The sequence below is a fragment of the Ambystoma mexicanum genome, chromosome 13 (genome assembly GCF_040938575.1).
Source record: "Ambystoma mexicanum isolate Mex_15411 chromosome 13, UKY_AmexF1_1, whole genome shotgun sequence".
NCBI classification, from domain to species: Eukaryota; Metazoa; Chordata; class Amphibia; order Caudata; family Ambystomatidae; genus Ambystoma; species Ambystoma mexicanum.
Window position 1 is genome coordinate 95,288,688 of NC_090938.1, and position 15,393 is coordinate 95,304,080.

General features: G+C 44.5%; 1 protein-coding gene across 1 annotated transcript in view; it reads left to right on the forward strand.

The window, feature by feature from the left end:
* Positions 1-15,393, forward strand: part of LRIG2 (leucine rich repeats and immunoglobulin like domains 2) — a 274,622-nt gene that overhangs the window by 218,300 nt on the left and 40,929 nt on the right. The window contains exon 15 of the mRNA XM_069633358.1: positions 11,284-11,733. Within this exon, the coding sequence (XP_069489459.1) occupies positions 11,284-11,733 (450 nt within the window). The remainder of the gene's footprint in view (positions 1-11,283; positions 11,734-15,393) is intronic.

A 15,393-nucleotide genomic window follows, 5' to 3' on the forward strand; every position in this document is an offset into this window, starting at 1 on the left:
GGGTGAGGAACGGGATGGTTTCCTGGCGATAGTAAGAGACGGAAAGGGGGCTATGGAGGAGGGCCTCAAGTCAGGACTGGACACTGCTGATGGTGGGAGCAGGTCCATGGCGTCTATCACGGTTTTACGCAGATCTGCTTGGCTGAGAAACTCTGGTTTTCCATCTGATTTACAGTCCAGGTTACTCAATATACCCTTTGACAGCTTGAGGCTGTTGGCAGCAAGGCGGACGAGAGCTTGGAGAAGCTGCAGACCTCAAAAGCAGTAGCAGAATCACTCAGCGCTGCTATAAGGCAGCCTCAACAACACTCTTACTCAGGCTCATCTTCCTGGAAGAGTCGCCCCTTTCGCTTCTATTCCTCCTTTGTAAAAAGGAGCGGGCAGGCCAGTCAAAGAGGCCAACAGCGAAAACCCTTTTGTGGCGGAAAAGGGAGAGGTGCTAGATCAGCCACAGCAGCGGCTACTACCTCCTCAGCCACTGCTGCAGCCGCTGCAAAGCCACTTTGAGGTCTTAACCCACAAAACCCCCGTTGGAGGCAGAATCATTCGGTATCTGGATGAATGGGCGGGGGGCGCCTTACGTCAGATGCCTGGGCACTAGAGATAGTGACCCATGGTTACTGCCTTCCTTTTCATCAAAGACCTCCAGATCATCCACCGGGAGTCAATTCTGTTAAAATTCCAGACCCGCTCCTTGTGCAGGAGATTTTAACCCTGCTAGAGAAAGGTGTAATAGAACATGTACCTGTAGCGGAGAGGAACAAGGGTTGGTACTAACCTTATTTTCTCATCCCCAAAAAAGACAGAGGGTTGAGACCCATCTTGGACTTAAGATACTTGAACAAGTTCCTCAGGAAGGACAAGTTCAAGATGGTCACACTTTCTCAAATTCTTCAGGCTCTTCAGCTTCAGGACTGGCTGGTTTCATTGGACCTTCAGGATGCTTACTTTCATGTGCCAATCCATCTTAAGCACCGAAAGTACCTGAGGTTTGCAATTGGCGAATCTCGCTATCAGTTTCGAGTTCTGCCATTTGGGCTGACCTCCTCCACGAGGGTTTTCACCAAGCTGATGGCAGTATTGGCAGCGAGTCTCGGGAGAGGAGGGATTCATGTCTTCCCTTACCTGGACGATTGGCTAATCAGGGCGAGTTCACCAGAACGAGCCCAGGAACATTTTACCATGCCCTGCCACTTCTTACACAGACTGGGCTTCTCCCTCAATTACAAGAAGTCACAAATGATTCCAAGCCAAAGACTCCAATTCATTGGAGCAGTCCTGGATACTACCTCAGGGATAGCCTCGCCTCCAGAGGAGAGCGCTCACCTCATTCTGCAGATGGTAACGAAGTTTCAAAATGCCCAACATCTACGGGCTTTCAACTTTCTCTGGTTGCTTGGCATCATGGCATCCTGCATTTTTCTGGTGCCAGAAGCTCGACTGAGGATGAGATCCCTTCAATGGGCCCTCAGGACTCAATGGTCCCAGTTTTGGGGGGAGATGTTAGATCTTCTAAAGGTCTCAGCCAAAGTAGCTCAAGATTTTCGGAGATAACGGTAGTGACGAACGCCTCACTCATGGGGTGGGGAGCCCACACCAACGATCTGACACTCAGCGGTCGTTGGTCTTCATTGGAGTACAAACTCCACATCAACCTTTTGGAGCTGAGGGCAATCAGTCTAGCGCTGAAGGCCTTCCTGCTCTCTGTACAGGGAAAAAATGTCCTAATAATGACGGACAACACAGTGGCCATGTATTACCTCAACAAAAGAGGAGGCGTAGGATCACTACCACTGTGCAAAGAAGCAATGCAGCTCTGGTTCTGGGAAATGCAAGAAGGAATTTCTCTATCAGCAATTCATCTAGCCGGTGAGAACCACAGCGGCAGATGCTCTGAGCAGGCAGAGCAGTCTCCCACGAATGGGAACTCGCTCAGAAAGTCCTTCAAGAGATCTCCGCCCTTTGGGGAACCCCTCAAGTGGATCTGTTCGCGACGTTACCAATCGAAAGTGCAAACTGTACTTCTCAAGGGAATTTCCCCCGGCTAGAAGGCCAGCAACAAAATCCTTGTACCAGTGTCGTTGGAAGAAATTCAGTAACTTGTGCATGGATAAGAATGTGGATCCTTTTCCATGAAGCCCTCCCATAGTGCTTTCCTTTCTTTTACATTTGGCCAACTTGGGGCTCCAAGTTGGTACTGTTAAAGGATATTTAGCAACGCCATCTATCTTCAAGCGCTCCTCAGAAGTTTTGTCTTTTAAAATGCCTTTAGTTTTCCAATTTCTTAAAAGGCTAACAAATGTGTTCCCTCCTTCACCTTTTCAGGTTCGCACTTAGGACTTAAATTTAGTTTTAAAATGTTGTGTGCCCCTTTTGAGCCTTTACATTCTTGCCCTTTAAGGCTCCTAACTTTTAAAACTGTTTTACTAGTGGCTTTAACTTCAGCCCGCAGGGGTGAGTTGCAGGCGCTCTCTTGTAAGCCTCCTCACACTATTTTCCACAAGGATAAAGTTATTTTGAAGGTCAAACCCTTTTTCTTATCTAAAATATTTTTTTAGATTTCATCTGTCACAAAATATTACTTTACCTTCTTTTTACCCTCCTCCGCACACTAGTAAAGAGGAAAGTTTCCACAGGCTGGACCCTAAAAAGGCTCTCGGCTTCTATATCTCTAGACTTGAAAGATTTAGACAAACTGATCAGTTATTTGTCGGTTACACTGGACCACAAATTGGGCCTTGGTGTGTCCAAACAAACCTTATCCAGATGGATAATTCTAGCAATATCTGAATGTTCTAAGTTGGCTGGGAAAGAGCTTCCAGATGGATTAAGGGCTCATTCAACTAGGGGCATAGCAGCTTGTATGGCTCTTCAGAGGGGTGTTCCTGTGCAGGACATTTGCGCAGCAGCCACCTGGTCATCCATGCACATCTTTGTAAAACATTGTTTGTAGTCCACTTCTTACCAAGGAGGCCTTTTTGCAAAAGCCGTCCGTCATTCAGTACATAATTAAAAACTCTGGTGCTCCCTCCTCCAAATTACAACTGCTGTGGCAGTCTATCTAAGATGAGGAATACGTCGGAGGACACAATCCATTTGAAGAACAAGTTACTTGCCAACTGTAACGTTCTTTCGACTGGATGTTCCTCCCACATATTCCTCATCTCCCAACCAACCTACCCCTCCGTACAGTTTTTATGCTTTTTGCACTTGTACTTCCTTAAGAACCTGACATCCTTCGATGCCTGATACAACTGATGTGACCATTAACACCGAAAAAAACAGAACTGAGACCAACGGGTGCGGCTCGAGCCCTTAATACGACGGATGACGTCGACACATGACGGCAGCCCTCGAGGGTCTAAGACTACGCGGACTCGAGCACAGCACCCTCTGGCAACATTTTTCCGAAGAAGCCGCAAGCTGACAGATTATATCTAAGATGAGGAATACATGGGAGGAACATCCAGTCGAAAGAACTTTACAGTTGGTAAGTAACTTGTTCATCTAACACATCCTAATCCAAAATTCGTATAATATTCAGAATTACACAGTAAATCTAAGGGTTATATATAAAATATTATTTCCTAATCAAAATTTAATTAAATTCAGATGCGAAAGAATCTCTACAGCGTTAGTCTGTGCTAATGATGTTCCTTGATTATCCTCCATAAATCTATAAAAACACACGCTTGCCCATGTACAAAGCACTTACAAATTTCAATGCACACATTTTGAAGAGGAACACTCTACAGTCAAATGCTTCAGACTTTCCAAAGGCATTGCCTTTTAAGTTAGATGTGGAAACTCTCACAATAGATTTACATTTATGCCTAAATGTGACCACAATCCTTGCTATCCCCATGGCCTCCCCACCGCCCCCGATGCACCAAAGAAGGAAGACCACATATCAAATGGAAATTAGTCTTGTTGGTTCAACAAACAATATCTGGGATTTTTGCACACAGCCCTGTTCGTGATTTTGCAATCTTACTCTGGGATTATGTTGCGGAATGGTATGTAATGCTAAATTTGAAACACATTTTTGAAAATGTTTTGAAACAGAAATGTAAAAAAAATTACATGTTTGGAATTAATAGAAATAAGTATAGATATAGTGGTTCAAAATCAATTTATCTGAACCCCCAGCTCCCTATTGCCATTTCAAATAAAACACATTTTTAAAAGGTGCAACATAGCGAATGGCTGTTTGGGGGATCCATCATTGTTATGCTTCATCCCCTATTCTAGTGAGACCCCCAACACTTTTTGCTGGATTTATGGACCTTTATGGACCTTTTTCCTTAATCCTGAATAAGTGTAGCCTTTTTCCACTAATACATTCTTAGGGGCTTTGTCTTTTGGAACTCTACTAGTTGTATTCTATGTCCTATGGAGTCTATTTTTCCTCATTGACACTTAAAGGGATGGTCTAGTAAAAAATTTTATTTAAAAAATAGATAGGCCACATAAAAAAAATAATACTAGCATCCTCCGTTTTAAAACTTCCTATGTAAAATTTTGAGCTATTCAAGCTCAAAATACGAAAAAGCAAGCACAGGGGCGCAGCCATTTTGTGAAATGGAGGCCCTCCTGTGCTGGCTTTTGCGGCTCTAATGAAGGAAAAGCCAGCCAGCTGTAGTAAACAGTCTACCGCTGGGTGGCGTTCCCTTCAATAGTGCCGGGACTCGGAGGACGCGGACCGGAGACCAGAGCAGGAAAGCTGCAGCTGAATCTCGGTAAGTGCTATTTATTTTTTTTACAAAAAATAAGCACTAGCTGCGTTTTTTTTTCTAAGTTTTCCGGGCTGGAGGAGCCCGGAAAACTTAGAAATAAAACCGCAGCTTTAAAAACTTTTGAAGCGACCGCAAACATAAATACAACGTTATTGTGTTGGAAAACGCTGTGGTTTTTCTTTCCAAGAGAAACTTGGAAAGAAGAACCGCAGCGTTTTCCAATACAACCGCGTGTGTTTCTGCCTGCTGTGGCTATCACTTTGGGTCTCCGGTGCTTCCAGGGGAGCACCGGAGACCCAAAGTGAAAGCCACAGCAGGCAGAAACACACGCGGTTATGTTTACATGCCGCGTAGTGTTTCTACCTGCAGCTGATTTCCCATTTGGGGCTCTCGGGCTCCCCGCGTGGGGAGCCCGAGAGCCCCAAATGGAAAAGCAGATTCAGGCAGACACAACGCGGTTGTTTTCCGCAATGCCGCGTTGTCTGCCTGAATCTGCTTTACCATTTGGGGCTCTCTGGCTCCCCGTGGGGAGCCCGAGAGCCCCAAATGTTAAAGCAGATTCAGGCAGACACAACGCGGTTGTGTTGGAAAACGCTGCAGTTTTTCTTTCCGAGTTTGTCAGGCTCCTCCAAGCCGGAGGAGCCTGAGAAACTTGGAAAGAAAAACCGCAGCGTTTTCCAACACAATAACGTTGTATTTATGTTTGCGGTCGCTTCAAAAGCAACCGCAAACATAAATACAACGTTTTTAAAGCTGCGGTTTTATTTCTAAATTTTCCAGGCTCCTCCAGCCCGGAAAACTTAGAAAAAAAACTGCAGCTAGTGCTTATTTTTTGTAAAAAAAATAAATAGCACTTACCGAGATTCAGCTGCAGCTTTCCTGCTCTGGTCTCCGTTCCGCATCCTCCGAGTCCCGGCACTAATGAATGGAAAGCCACCCAGCGGTAGACTTTGTTTACTACAGCTGGCTGGCTTTTCCTTCATTAGTGCCGTAAAAGCAAAAGCCAGCACAGGAGGGCCTCCATTTCACAAAATGGCTGCGCCCCTGTGCTTGCTTTTTCGAATTTTGAGCTTGAATAGCTCAAAATTTTACATAGGAAGTTTTAAAACGGAGGATGCTAGTATTTTTTTTTTTATGTGGCCTATCTATTTTTGAAATAAAATTTTTTACTAGACCATCCCTTTAGAGGCTTCTGTATTTTACTATTGCAGAACACAGGGGACCCTTAGTCCTCCTTTGAGATTCTTTTCTATATCATAGAGTAACTGGATGGAGAGATTCTTCGGATCTCTGCTAAAACATTATAGTCTGAGATTGGCACACACCACCCTAATGTGGAGTGCCTAAAGGATACTTAGTATCCACCTTCTGTCTGCTCATATGACTTATGTCACATAGACATCTCCTAGCTTTGGCTGGTGGCAGTGGACTGTTAGGGAGAATTTTCATTTATGTGCCAATTCCCTTTAATCTTAGAGACCCCAAGCTCTTTTGCTGGACTCACGGCTCTTTTAGGAACAATTCTCAGAAATGTGCTAATTCCCTCCATTTTAGAGACCCCGAGCAACTTTGCTGGATTTTGAGGACTTGATTTTTCTAACCAGGAGTGAGTGAGACCCTTTTTCCCCACTCTCTCATGTGTTTTAATATGATTTCTGAACTCTGTTACTTTTGATTATGGAGTCTGACAAACTCCATAGGCATCATCTTTTACATTGTCACACAGCACCTTCAGTGCAGTGGCACAGGGAAGACTTTCAGATTTCCCAAAGGTTTAAATACCTTCTCTGCGATAAACTGTTTCCCAGAGCAGTAAAGTGAAATTGACTTTACTTACATTTGTAACATTCTAGACCCAGCACGCACTATCTTACAATAGGGTGCTGGTGGAGTTACTTAGTATCACCTTTGTCTAGCATCTCATGTAACATTTTCATGTTGCCCTTTCCTCTCTGAATGGCTGGTGATAGTGGTTTACTTTTAACTACCATGGTGTGCATTTCCTGCGGGCTGCGTTCGCAGCTGCAGTAAAGCACCCAAGGGTGCCATTTTTATCCAAATGGCCCGGTCTTTTTTCAACATTTCTTTGTGGAAAGGTCCTTCTTGAGATTTACTGCGCGCCAAACCAGGTTTGCTTCCTTTGTTTGATGTGCCTTTGGGGTGATTCAGGAGTGAAGCCCGCCTCTGCCTCCAGGGTATCTGGCGGAGGCAGGAAGTGAAAGAGGTGCCCGAATCTCCCTGTGCTTAGTCTCCTAGGAGACCCAATGCACTCTGTGGTGTTTGGCCAGCTGACTGTCCGGCAAGGACAGCCACCCTGCTGGGTGACTGACAGCTGGGCTGGAATTAATGGGAGAAAAACTGAATAAAAAGCAAAGCTTTTGGCTTGGAAGGCAAGAGTCCCGCCGACCTTCGAACTGCTGCCGCAGGAGTCCCCAGACGTCTCCCTCTTGTCCCCACGACTGAGGCCTAGGACCACAGGATCTGCTTCGCTGCAACCAAACAGAAGCCACACTTATGTCTGTCAGTAGCTTGCTCTTCTCTGTTGAGACTTGCAGTAGCTGATTTTCTAGAGTTGATTTCAGCTCTAGCCTTCACAAGTGTAACAGCGTGTGACCCTACAGTGATTTTTCTTCAACAAACTGTAACCTTGTGCAAGACATTTATTATCCAAGTGCCTCGGCTCCATAGACTGTGCTCCAATTGACTTTGGCTGTCCTGGCTCCCTGCAGACCCTTCTATTCCATTTGCGTTTGATACTGTCCCTCCTAGGTGATGCATTAGTATTAAACTAATATTTCAGGGAAATGTTTTTATCTAGACTACATTTGAAGATGTAAAGTGCTCACATGCTCTGAGAACCTGTTTAACCTGTTTCCTTCCTCTAACCTTGCCAACCTCAGAATTTACAAAGTATACAAGTGATATGTAAATGCCATTACTGTCCTAGCTAGTGAAGTCACCACTGGGTGTAGGTGTGTATGAAGCATCTCTTAAAAGTTTCTACTCGCTTTGTGTTTATTCTGAGAAAGTATTTCGAAGTGTATTTGGTTTGCTGCATATATTGTTAAATAAAACCTTATTTATAACAAAAACCTTGAGTACAAGTGTTACTTTGCTGCTTCTATTGGTGAATATCATTGCTACGGCTCTACACTCAGTTTCCCTTCTTGAGATAGCCTGGCTGCTCACACTACCAACTTGTGTAGTACAGGCCGATACCAAAAGGTGGGTTACCTAATACCAAGAGGACCAGGGTTGTGTAGTCTCCCACAGGTTTACTACATCAATTCTTGCCTAACACCACACTGCCTTTTCAGGCAGGGCTGTTTCATTCATTTTTCACACACACAGAAACCAGACACCCATAACATAGAATGCATATTGGTCACAGACTCTATTCGCACAGGTCCCACCCCACGGGTGTACCCACAACATAGTCACTGGGCAGTTTGGCATGGACTACCCCCCCCCCTTAATAACATATATGGTTCTTCCACGCAACAGCCAGTCGGGGGAGTCAGGGCTTCCCAGGACTTTGGGAAAACAAGGTAACCGGCAATAGAAGTCAAGGGGCCATATTGCCTTCTTTCAGGAATGTACTGATTCCAATGGCAACGCTTAAGTATCCCAAAATGGAGGCTACTCGGAGCACCTGTCGCATTTAGCATGGAGCTGCCACCAGCCCATATCATGCTCTCTGGGCAACACGCAGGTGCCCAATAACATGTACAGGGTTGTACCCCCACCCATGGACGCCATAAGGGTATCCCAAGACACTGTTCACCATGACCAAAAAGAGTATGAGCTGCAATGCTAGGGGTCCCAACTGGACTCCTGTGCAGAAAATAACACAGAACACACACATAAGGGAGTACAGGACAATGACATGGAGGCCCTGTCCCACCAAAGCATTTCCAGCATTACAATGACTACTCTATATTTCTGAAATGTGGTATTTATCCCGGTCTCAATCTTACCCATTGAGTAAAAAGGTGTGTGACCGACTTCAGTCTTCTAGTAAATATTCCTGTGAAACTGCTAAACCTCACCATACATCACTGTATGTCACTCCCCTCCCTAATACTCCACTCTTTGAAAACTGAAGTACTCTTTCCCAGAAGCCCGCCTCTTTCCCTTTTCTATTCATTTTACTTCTGACTTTATTAACCCAGACGCCAATTTTGCAACCCTACGTTTCTCTACTGAATCCTCAACTCCAGTATTGTGCCAGCTTTGCAGCTACATCATCAATCATCAATCATTAACATAACAGCAGCAAAAATCCACCACCTCACCTTTCACTCTGCTAGAACCCTGATCGGATCTCTGTGCCACAGCAGGCTTGACTACTACTCCTACCTCCCTCTAGGATGTGGCGTGCAAGCAATTGATCGGTCGTCAGTGGCTTGACAGCTGCTTGAAAAGCAGCGAGTGTCAATGGCAGCTCAGTTTGCTTGCTGCAGTTGAAAGCGGTCCGCCAGGCTCAAACTAATTGAAGTTTGAAAACTGAGTTGAGTGCTGTTTGAACTCTGGTGCCAGGGGGGACCCTGTCCAAGTCTCCAGTGGGCAAGTGCTTTCTTAATGTCCCAGCCAGCAAAGCTTTAGAGTGCACTTTCAGGACTCTTCAGTGAGCAGGTCCCAGAGTACCACTGGTCTTGCCTGCAGTAGGCCTTGTCCAGCCAGCAGATCACCCAAATGTTCTTCAGGGTTAAGGGAAAAGTCTTCCCCTTTTCTCTGAGGTCTGTCTTCACGGCTGTTGTAGAGGGATTTTGAGCAGACTATACCCCTAACGGAGTTGCAGATGTAATCCTCTTCAGATGCTCAAAGATGATTCCTCAGGGGTAGGCTGGTTTTGCACCATAAATGGGCAATCCTCTCCTCAAAATGGCAGTTGTGTTGGAACACAGAGGTTTGTGTGCTGGCGCTGGGTTGGTGCTATATATGTGGTCTGCAGCAAGTCATTCGACAGAGTGAGAATTTGTAAGCTGTGTCTTTCCATAGTTTTCACCCTATGGAACCCTAGGGGACGCTCTAGCAAGTGCCAGAACTCTTCCTTTGGTGCCATGTCACAATTTTCTTCACCCTAGCAATATTGCAGGGTAACTGCACTTCCTATCCTCTTTAGGTTCACTGCATCCTAGAGATTGTATATACTAGGTAGGTTGGGTTCTCTGCCCAAGCCAGTAATTGGGTCTGTTTTCAACTCCAACTGTCTCCTTTGTCTCTTGGGACTCCCAGAAACCCTCTCTCGTTTTCCAGGAGTAATACTGTCTGAAGTTCAGGGAGGCTTCACAGCAATTCTGTGGCATGGGGCTTTTCATGCGTTACTTTGCCCTCACCGCAGGGTCTGTCTGCATCCAAACAGTCGGCCCAGACTGCCTTAGACGAGGCACACTTTATTCACCCTCCACACTACTCTACTAACTTTCTTTGGCCTGATATTGATGCTTCAAAGGTGGGCATGCGCGTGCACACACACACACACACACACACATCCCCCCCCCACACATGCATGCATGCACGCATATACACACACACACACGCACGCACGCACTCTCTCCTATTGCAAAAAGGATTTTGTCCTGCATTCTAGAGTGCTACAAGTTAAGAAAACTGCTGACCTGCACACCTGATCAAAGCCAAGGCAGATATGTGCCCTTACTGTGGCATGTTCCACAGCAGGAGATCTGTGAGCTTCTAGCTAGTCTACACCACATTCCTTCTGCAAACATTATCCACTGAACTCCCCTACATGAGCAGACACAAGGCTCCATCCGGCTGTTCAGTTCACTGATTAGTTGCCATCCTCCATCTTAAATTATTACTTTAGTCTCCTGCAGGTAAGGGTGGGAGTGAGCATGTCCAGTGCATTCCTTTCCTGTTTTTAACATCTGCTGCAAAGGGTACTAGAGGTCGGGAGTTGGGCACATAAAGGGGAGGTGCCAGCACATAGGCTTGGCAGCGCCCCAGAGCGCTTTCTCGAATGCTGCCCACAAAGGTCTTTACTGCCTCAGACATCCTGCAAAATGGAGGAAAAGTGACTCTAATCGTGGTGTACAGTAGTCTCTACAGTGACAAACTTCAGTTGCTGTCTTGTCATGGTATGATGAAACCGGAAATTGACCACGTATTTATTTAGTCTGGTTGTGAGGATTTACCAGACGTGAATGTCACGTGTGGTTTCTGATGAGCCCCGGCGCAGATCATTCACAACTCGCATGGATAGGGGAGGAGCCTTTAGTTAAGTGACTGTTATTTGTGGGGGTTTAGAGGTGTCCTTTTATCCACCAGTTTTATGGAAGATTTTAATTGCTCAAAGGAAATGCTGCTGGTTTTATTTCTTTTGGGGTCGTGGTTGAACTTTACTGACAGCAATGCCTTATGAGGGAGAATACCAAGGGTCATCTTCGCTTGCATTGAAGTATGTTTTCTATTAACTGAAGCTGGGAAATTGAAGGTGTAGCGTTTTATGGCAGTTATAATTTTAGTGAAGTCTTCACTGACCACTCTTTATGCATTAACGTGTGTGTTTTTCTTTTTACTCCAGAAACCCCATCGTTTATCCGACCCCTGGAGGACAGGACAGTGTCCCGAGGTGAAACAGCTGTACTGCAGTGTATAGCCGGGGGAAGCCCGCCCCCTCGCCTCAACTGGACCAAGGATGATGGACCTTTGACTGTAACAGAAAGACACTTTTTTGCAGCAGGCAATCAACTTCTCATTATTGTTGACGCTGGGCTAGAAGACGCAGGGAAGTATACTTGCATTATGTCTAATACGCTTGGTACTGAGCGTGGACATATCTACTTGAACGTGATTTCTTCGCCCAATTGTGATTTGTCTACAAACTCAGTGGGTTATGAAGATGACGGCTGGACCACCATTGGTATTGTCATAATAGTAGTAGTTTGCTGTGTTGTGGGCACTTCTCTAGTTTGGGTAATCGTAATCTACCATATGAGACGGAAAAACGAGGACTACAGCATTACCAACACAGGTACGTTCAAATGGAATGTGGTACACCTGGTCTGGTTAACCATTTCTAAGTTGCAGCACGGTGATGTAACTGTTTTAACAGTAAATTGAAATTGGATATGGCCATCTATATTCTTTGTATTGCAGCATACTAAGGACATGAATGACCAAGTCTTTGGCACTTAACTGGATGAAAAACAATTGTTTGTTTTTGCGTACTGTACAAACTTTGTGGGGGTTCAGCAGAGTGCAGTGGTACGCCAAGACTATGTTCATGGTTTCAGGTATTGGGAAGCTTAAGTGATTAAAAGTATAGGCGGTGCGAAATAAGGTTATTTATATGTATTCCCACGCAGGGTGGGTAGAAGCATCCAATCGGGTTGCTCGAATAGCATGCTGAATCCCATGATCTCACCCTGCCCTCCGAGCAGCAAGATGGCTGCTTCCCCTACCTTGCCAGCTTTCCCCTTCCCCTCCTCTCGGGTGTCTGGTACCTTCAGGCCCCCCAGTCCCACTTACCTGAATCATGTGATGGTGCCTCCACCACTCTGTGTCCTCGCTGGCTGTTCAGAACAACTAAGTGCTTAGTAAAACCATTCAACTGAGACAGTACAAGACTCCACTCTTACTATAAGGCTGTAGGACTGTAGAATCAGTACACAAATTGTAATACAAATGGTCCAAAAACACTCTGTATTATAAAAAATAAATGGTTTATTTAAATACAAGTAGACCAAGGTAATTCTTGGGTAAATATCACATTATATATAACCACCATCATAAAAACACAAGACTATGCTTGAAGGTGCACAGACCAAAGCATATAACCTTATTTTGAAAACTAACAGTATTTTGAGGGAAGTCGAACCTTATCGTACACATTCAGTATAGGCCACGCCTATTCTTGGGGAGTAAAATCAGAAGTTACTTTCAGATTACTTTGCAGTAATTAAAGTGTAGTAGACCCTGGCAGTTGTACCGTGACATGCAGCAAGAAATCACAGTAGGTCAACTGGACAATATACTTTTCAGAATAGTGGAAGACTTATTGGACTAATAAAAACCTATAACTCTGATTCAGGTTAACAGTTATTCTAGGGGAGTGGGACCTTTGGGTGTAACATTCAATTAGTTGCTTTTCAGTTCAGACTTGGATGGCACACAGCTATGCAAGGGAAGTAAATCCATTTATACTTTTGTAAGGAGCTACCAGCATCCTATAAAGTAAGTCTGACCTAGGCAGACTTATTCTGGACTGGCTAACAAGTCAGGGGAAGCGAGACCCAATTGGGGACACTCATTGTTGGGTAGGAATTGGTGCAGCCGCACTGTGGGAGACTACACAATGGTATTGGGTAACTCACCTTTTGCTATAAGTTTTTACTACACAAGTTGGTAGTGTGATTGAGCAGCCAATCTCAAGAGGGGTACATGTGAGCTGTAGAGCTGTACAAATGAGATCTGCTAATACAAGTAGCCAGGTAACGCTTGCACTCAAGGTTCCAGTTATAAATAATTATTTAACATCAGTTTTAAATAGGCCTTCTTGAAAAAGGCAATTGATTTTAACACTTCAGGTAAACTTTGGAATTACTTTTCAGAATTAGTCAAGCTAATGGATCATCTTTGAATATGCGTCATGCACTTCTCCTACACCCTCTGCTGACTTCAATCACACTGATAGTATTGCATCAATATATCACACCAATATACTTTTCAGATTCTGAGTTTCAGGAAGGAAGGGCTATGGAAAATATAAAGGTTGGAACAGTTTCTAACCTTGTTTCTAAGCGCTGAAACCGTGAAGTGCCGCTGGCCCGAAGAGAACCTGTAGCTGCCGACACCACCCACTCCTCAACATGCCCCCCAAATAAGCGGACAAATTACAATACCAAACGCACAGGATAATCAAAGATGTTGAGCACAAACTCAAAGGCAGAGGTAAGAAACTTGCTAACCCAACTCTAAAACCTCAAATTTCGGCATAACTTCCCATAAAAGAAACTCGCACCACCAACATCTCTGCACAGTAATACGCACATACTTCATCACATTGCAACAACAGACTAACACGTAATCCCTCACAACAGCACATGCAAAGTCGCACCGTCCCGAACAACGCGCTTCAGCTCAGCGAACGGTGCAAACCGAACTGAAGCTGCCAACAGGAAATCACAACTCTCACTTTACTTTTCCCACTACACCCTACTTAAACACAGTAACACCCAACTCCTTTTTAAGAGCCTTGCAATTGAACAATATGTCCCAACTCCTAGTTCCAAGTTTTAAAATCACGAGGGCGGGGGGTAGCAGCTTCCCAGTCCTTGCTACTAAATCCTGGAACTCCATCCCAGGAGCATTGAGAAATGAAACCTCGCACTCCAAATTCAAAAAATCCCCAAAGGCCTGGCTGTTCAACAAATATTAATACAAGTTGCCAAGCTTTGTCATAAGTGCTACCTGAAATTCAGACTGTCATTACAGACGTCCACGCCGTCTATCCTTACTGCTACCCATCTCTTATTAACCACTCATGATGGCTAGCTTGTCTTGTTAAATCTCATGTCTCTATGTTTCTGTATCTTTAACCCATTGTAACCAGAGAAATTAAGATGCCTGTAACCTACACTGTGATGCCTATGGGTTTGGGCGTACAACATATGCAATAAATAAATACTAACCCCACCCAATCTCCCCTTTTCTCCACACCCTCCTTTTCAGATCCGCCAGAGCGCTTGGGGACCACTCCAGTGGTGACGTTGCGCGATACAAATACCCTTAACATTTGCATGCTACAATTTCTTTGTACCAAGTTACGGCACTCTCTCCCTCCTAAAATAAACCTGGCTGCTCTGTCCAAGCTACTCCCATCCTCAGGTGCTACAGCCTTATGTACTGCATCTTTCTTTTTATTTTTTGTATGAAGTCTCGGTAGGACTTTAAAACAACTGTTGTAACACGGAAAGGCAAGTGAGGATTCAAATCCACAATCTCAAAGAGCTCATGCATGCATGTATGTCTCAAATTAGGTATAAGCCCAAACTACAATGTCACAAAGAACAAGGCGGAGGTAATTAAAGCCATGTCCACAAAGCTGTCTATTTCCCTCCATACACATTCGGCAAGGCATATTCAGCATGTGTGCATTTTCTGTTTTCACCAAAGTCAAAAGTGAGGTAATTGGGTCAGAAAACAAAAAGCAAAAATTGAGGAAACTGAAGATCACAAATGTAGGTCATAGCTCATTTTAAGGAAATGCACCGACACCCAATGATTGCATTATGTTCAATACATACATAAAATGGAAACATTTATTTTATTGGTAGCGCCCAGGACCCGGAGGTATCAGTGCTAATAGGTATATAAACATTCTGAGCATCAGAAGACAGCATGATGGCAAATACATGGTTTTAGGTATCGTTATGGTTCTAGACGATCCACTATGGGGATCAGAGGCCAATTAGTTGAACAGATCCATTTTAACTATTTTGTGGAAAATCAGGTAGGAGGGTTCTTCTTGGATGGAGGGTGTTCCAAAGGGTACATACATTGCATATATTCATGCATATGTTTAAGACTACTTTAACCTGCAAGAAATGACAGCTGATAGCTCCTCTATCGTGAAAAAAACAATGAGTTACACCCTCTAATGCACAATCAACTTAAAACATGATATTTAAGC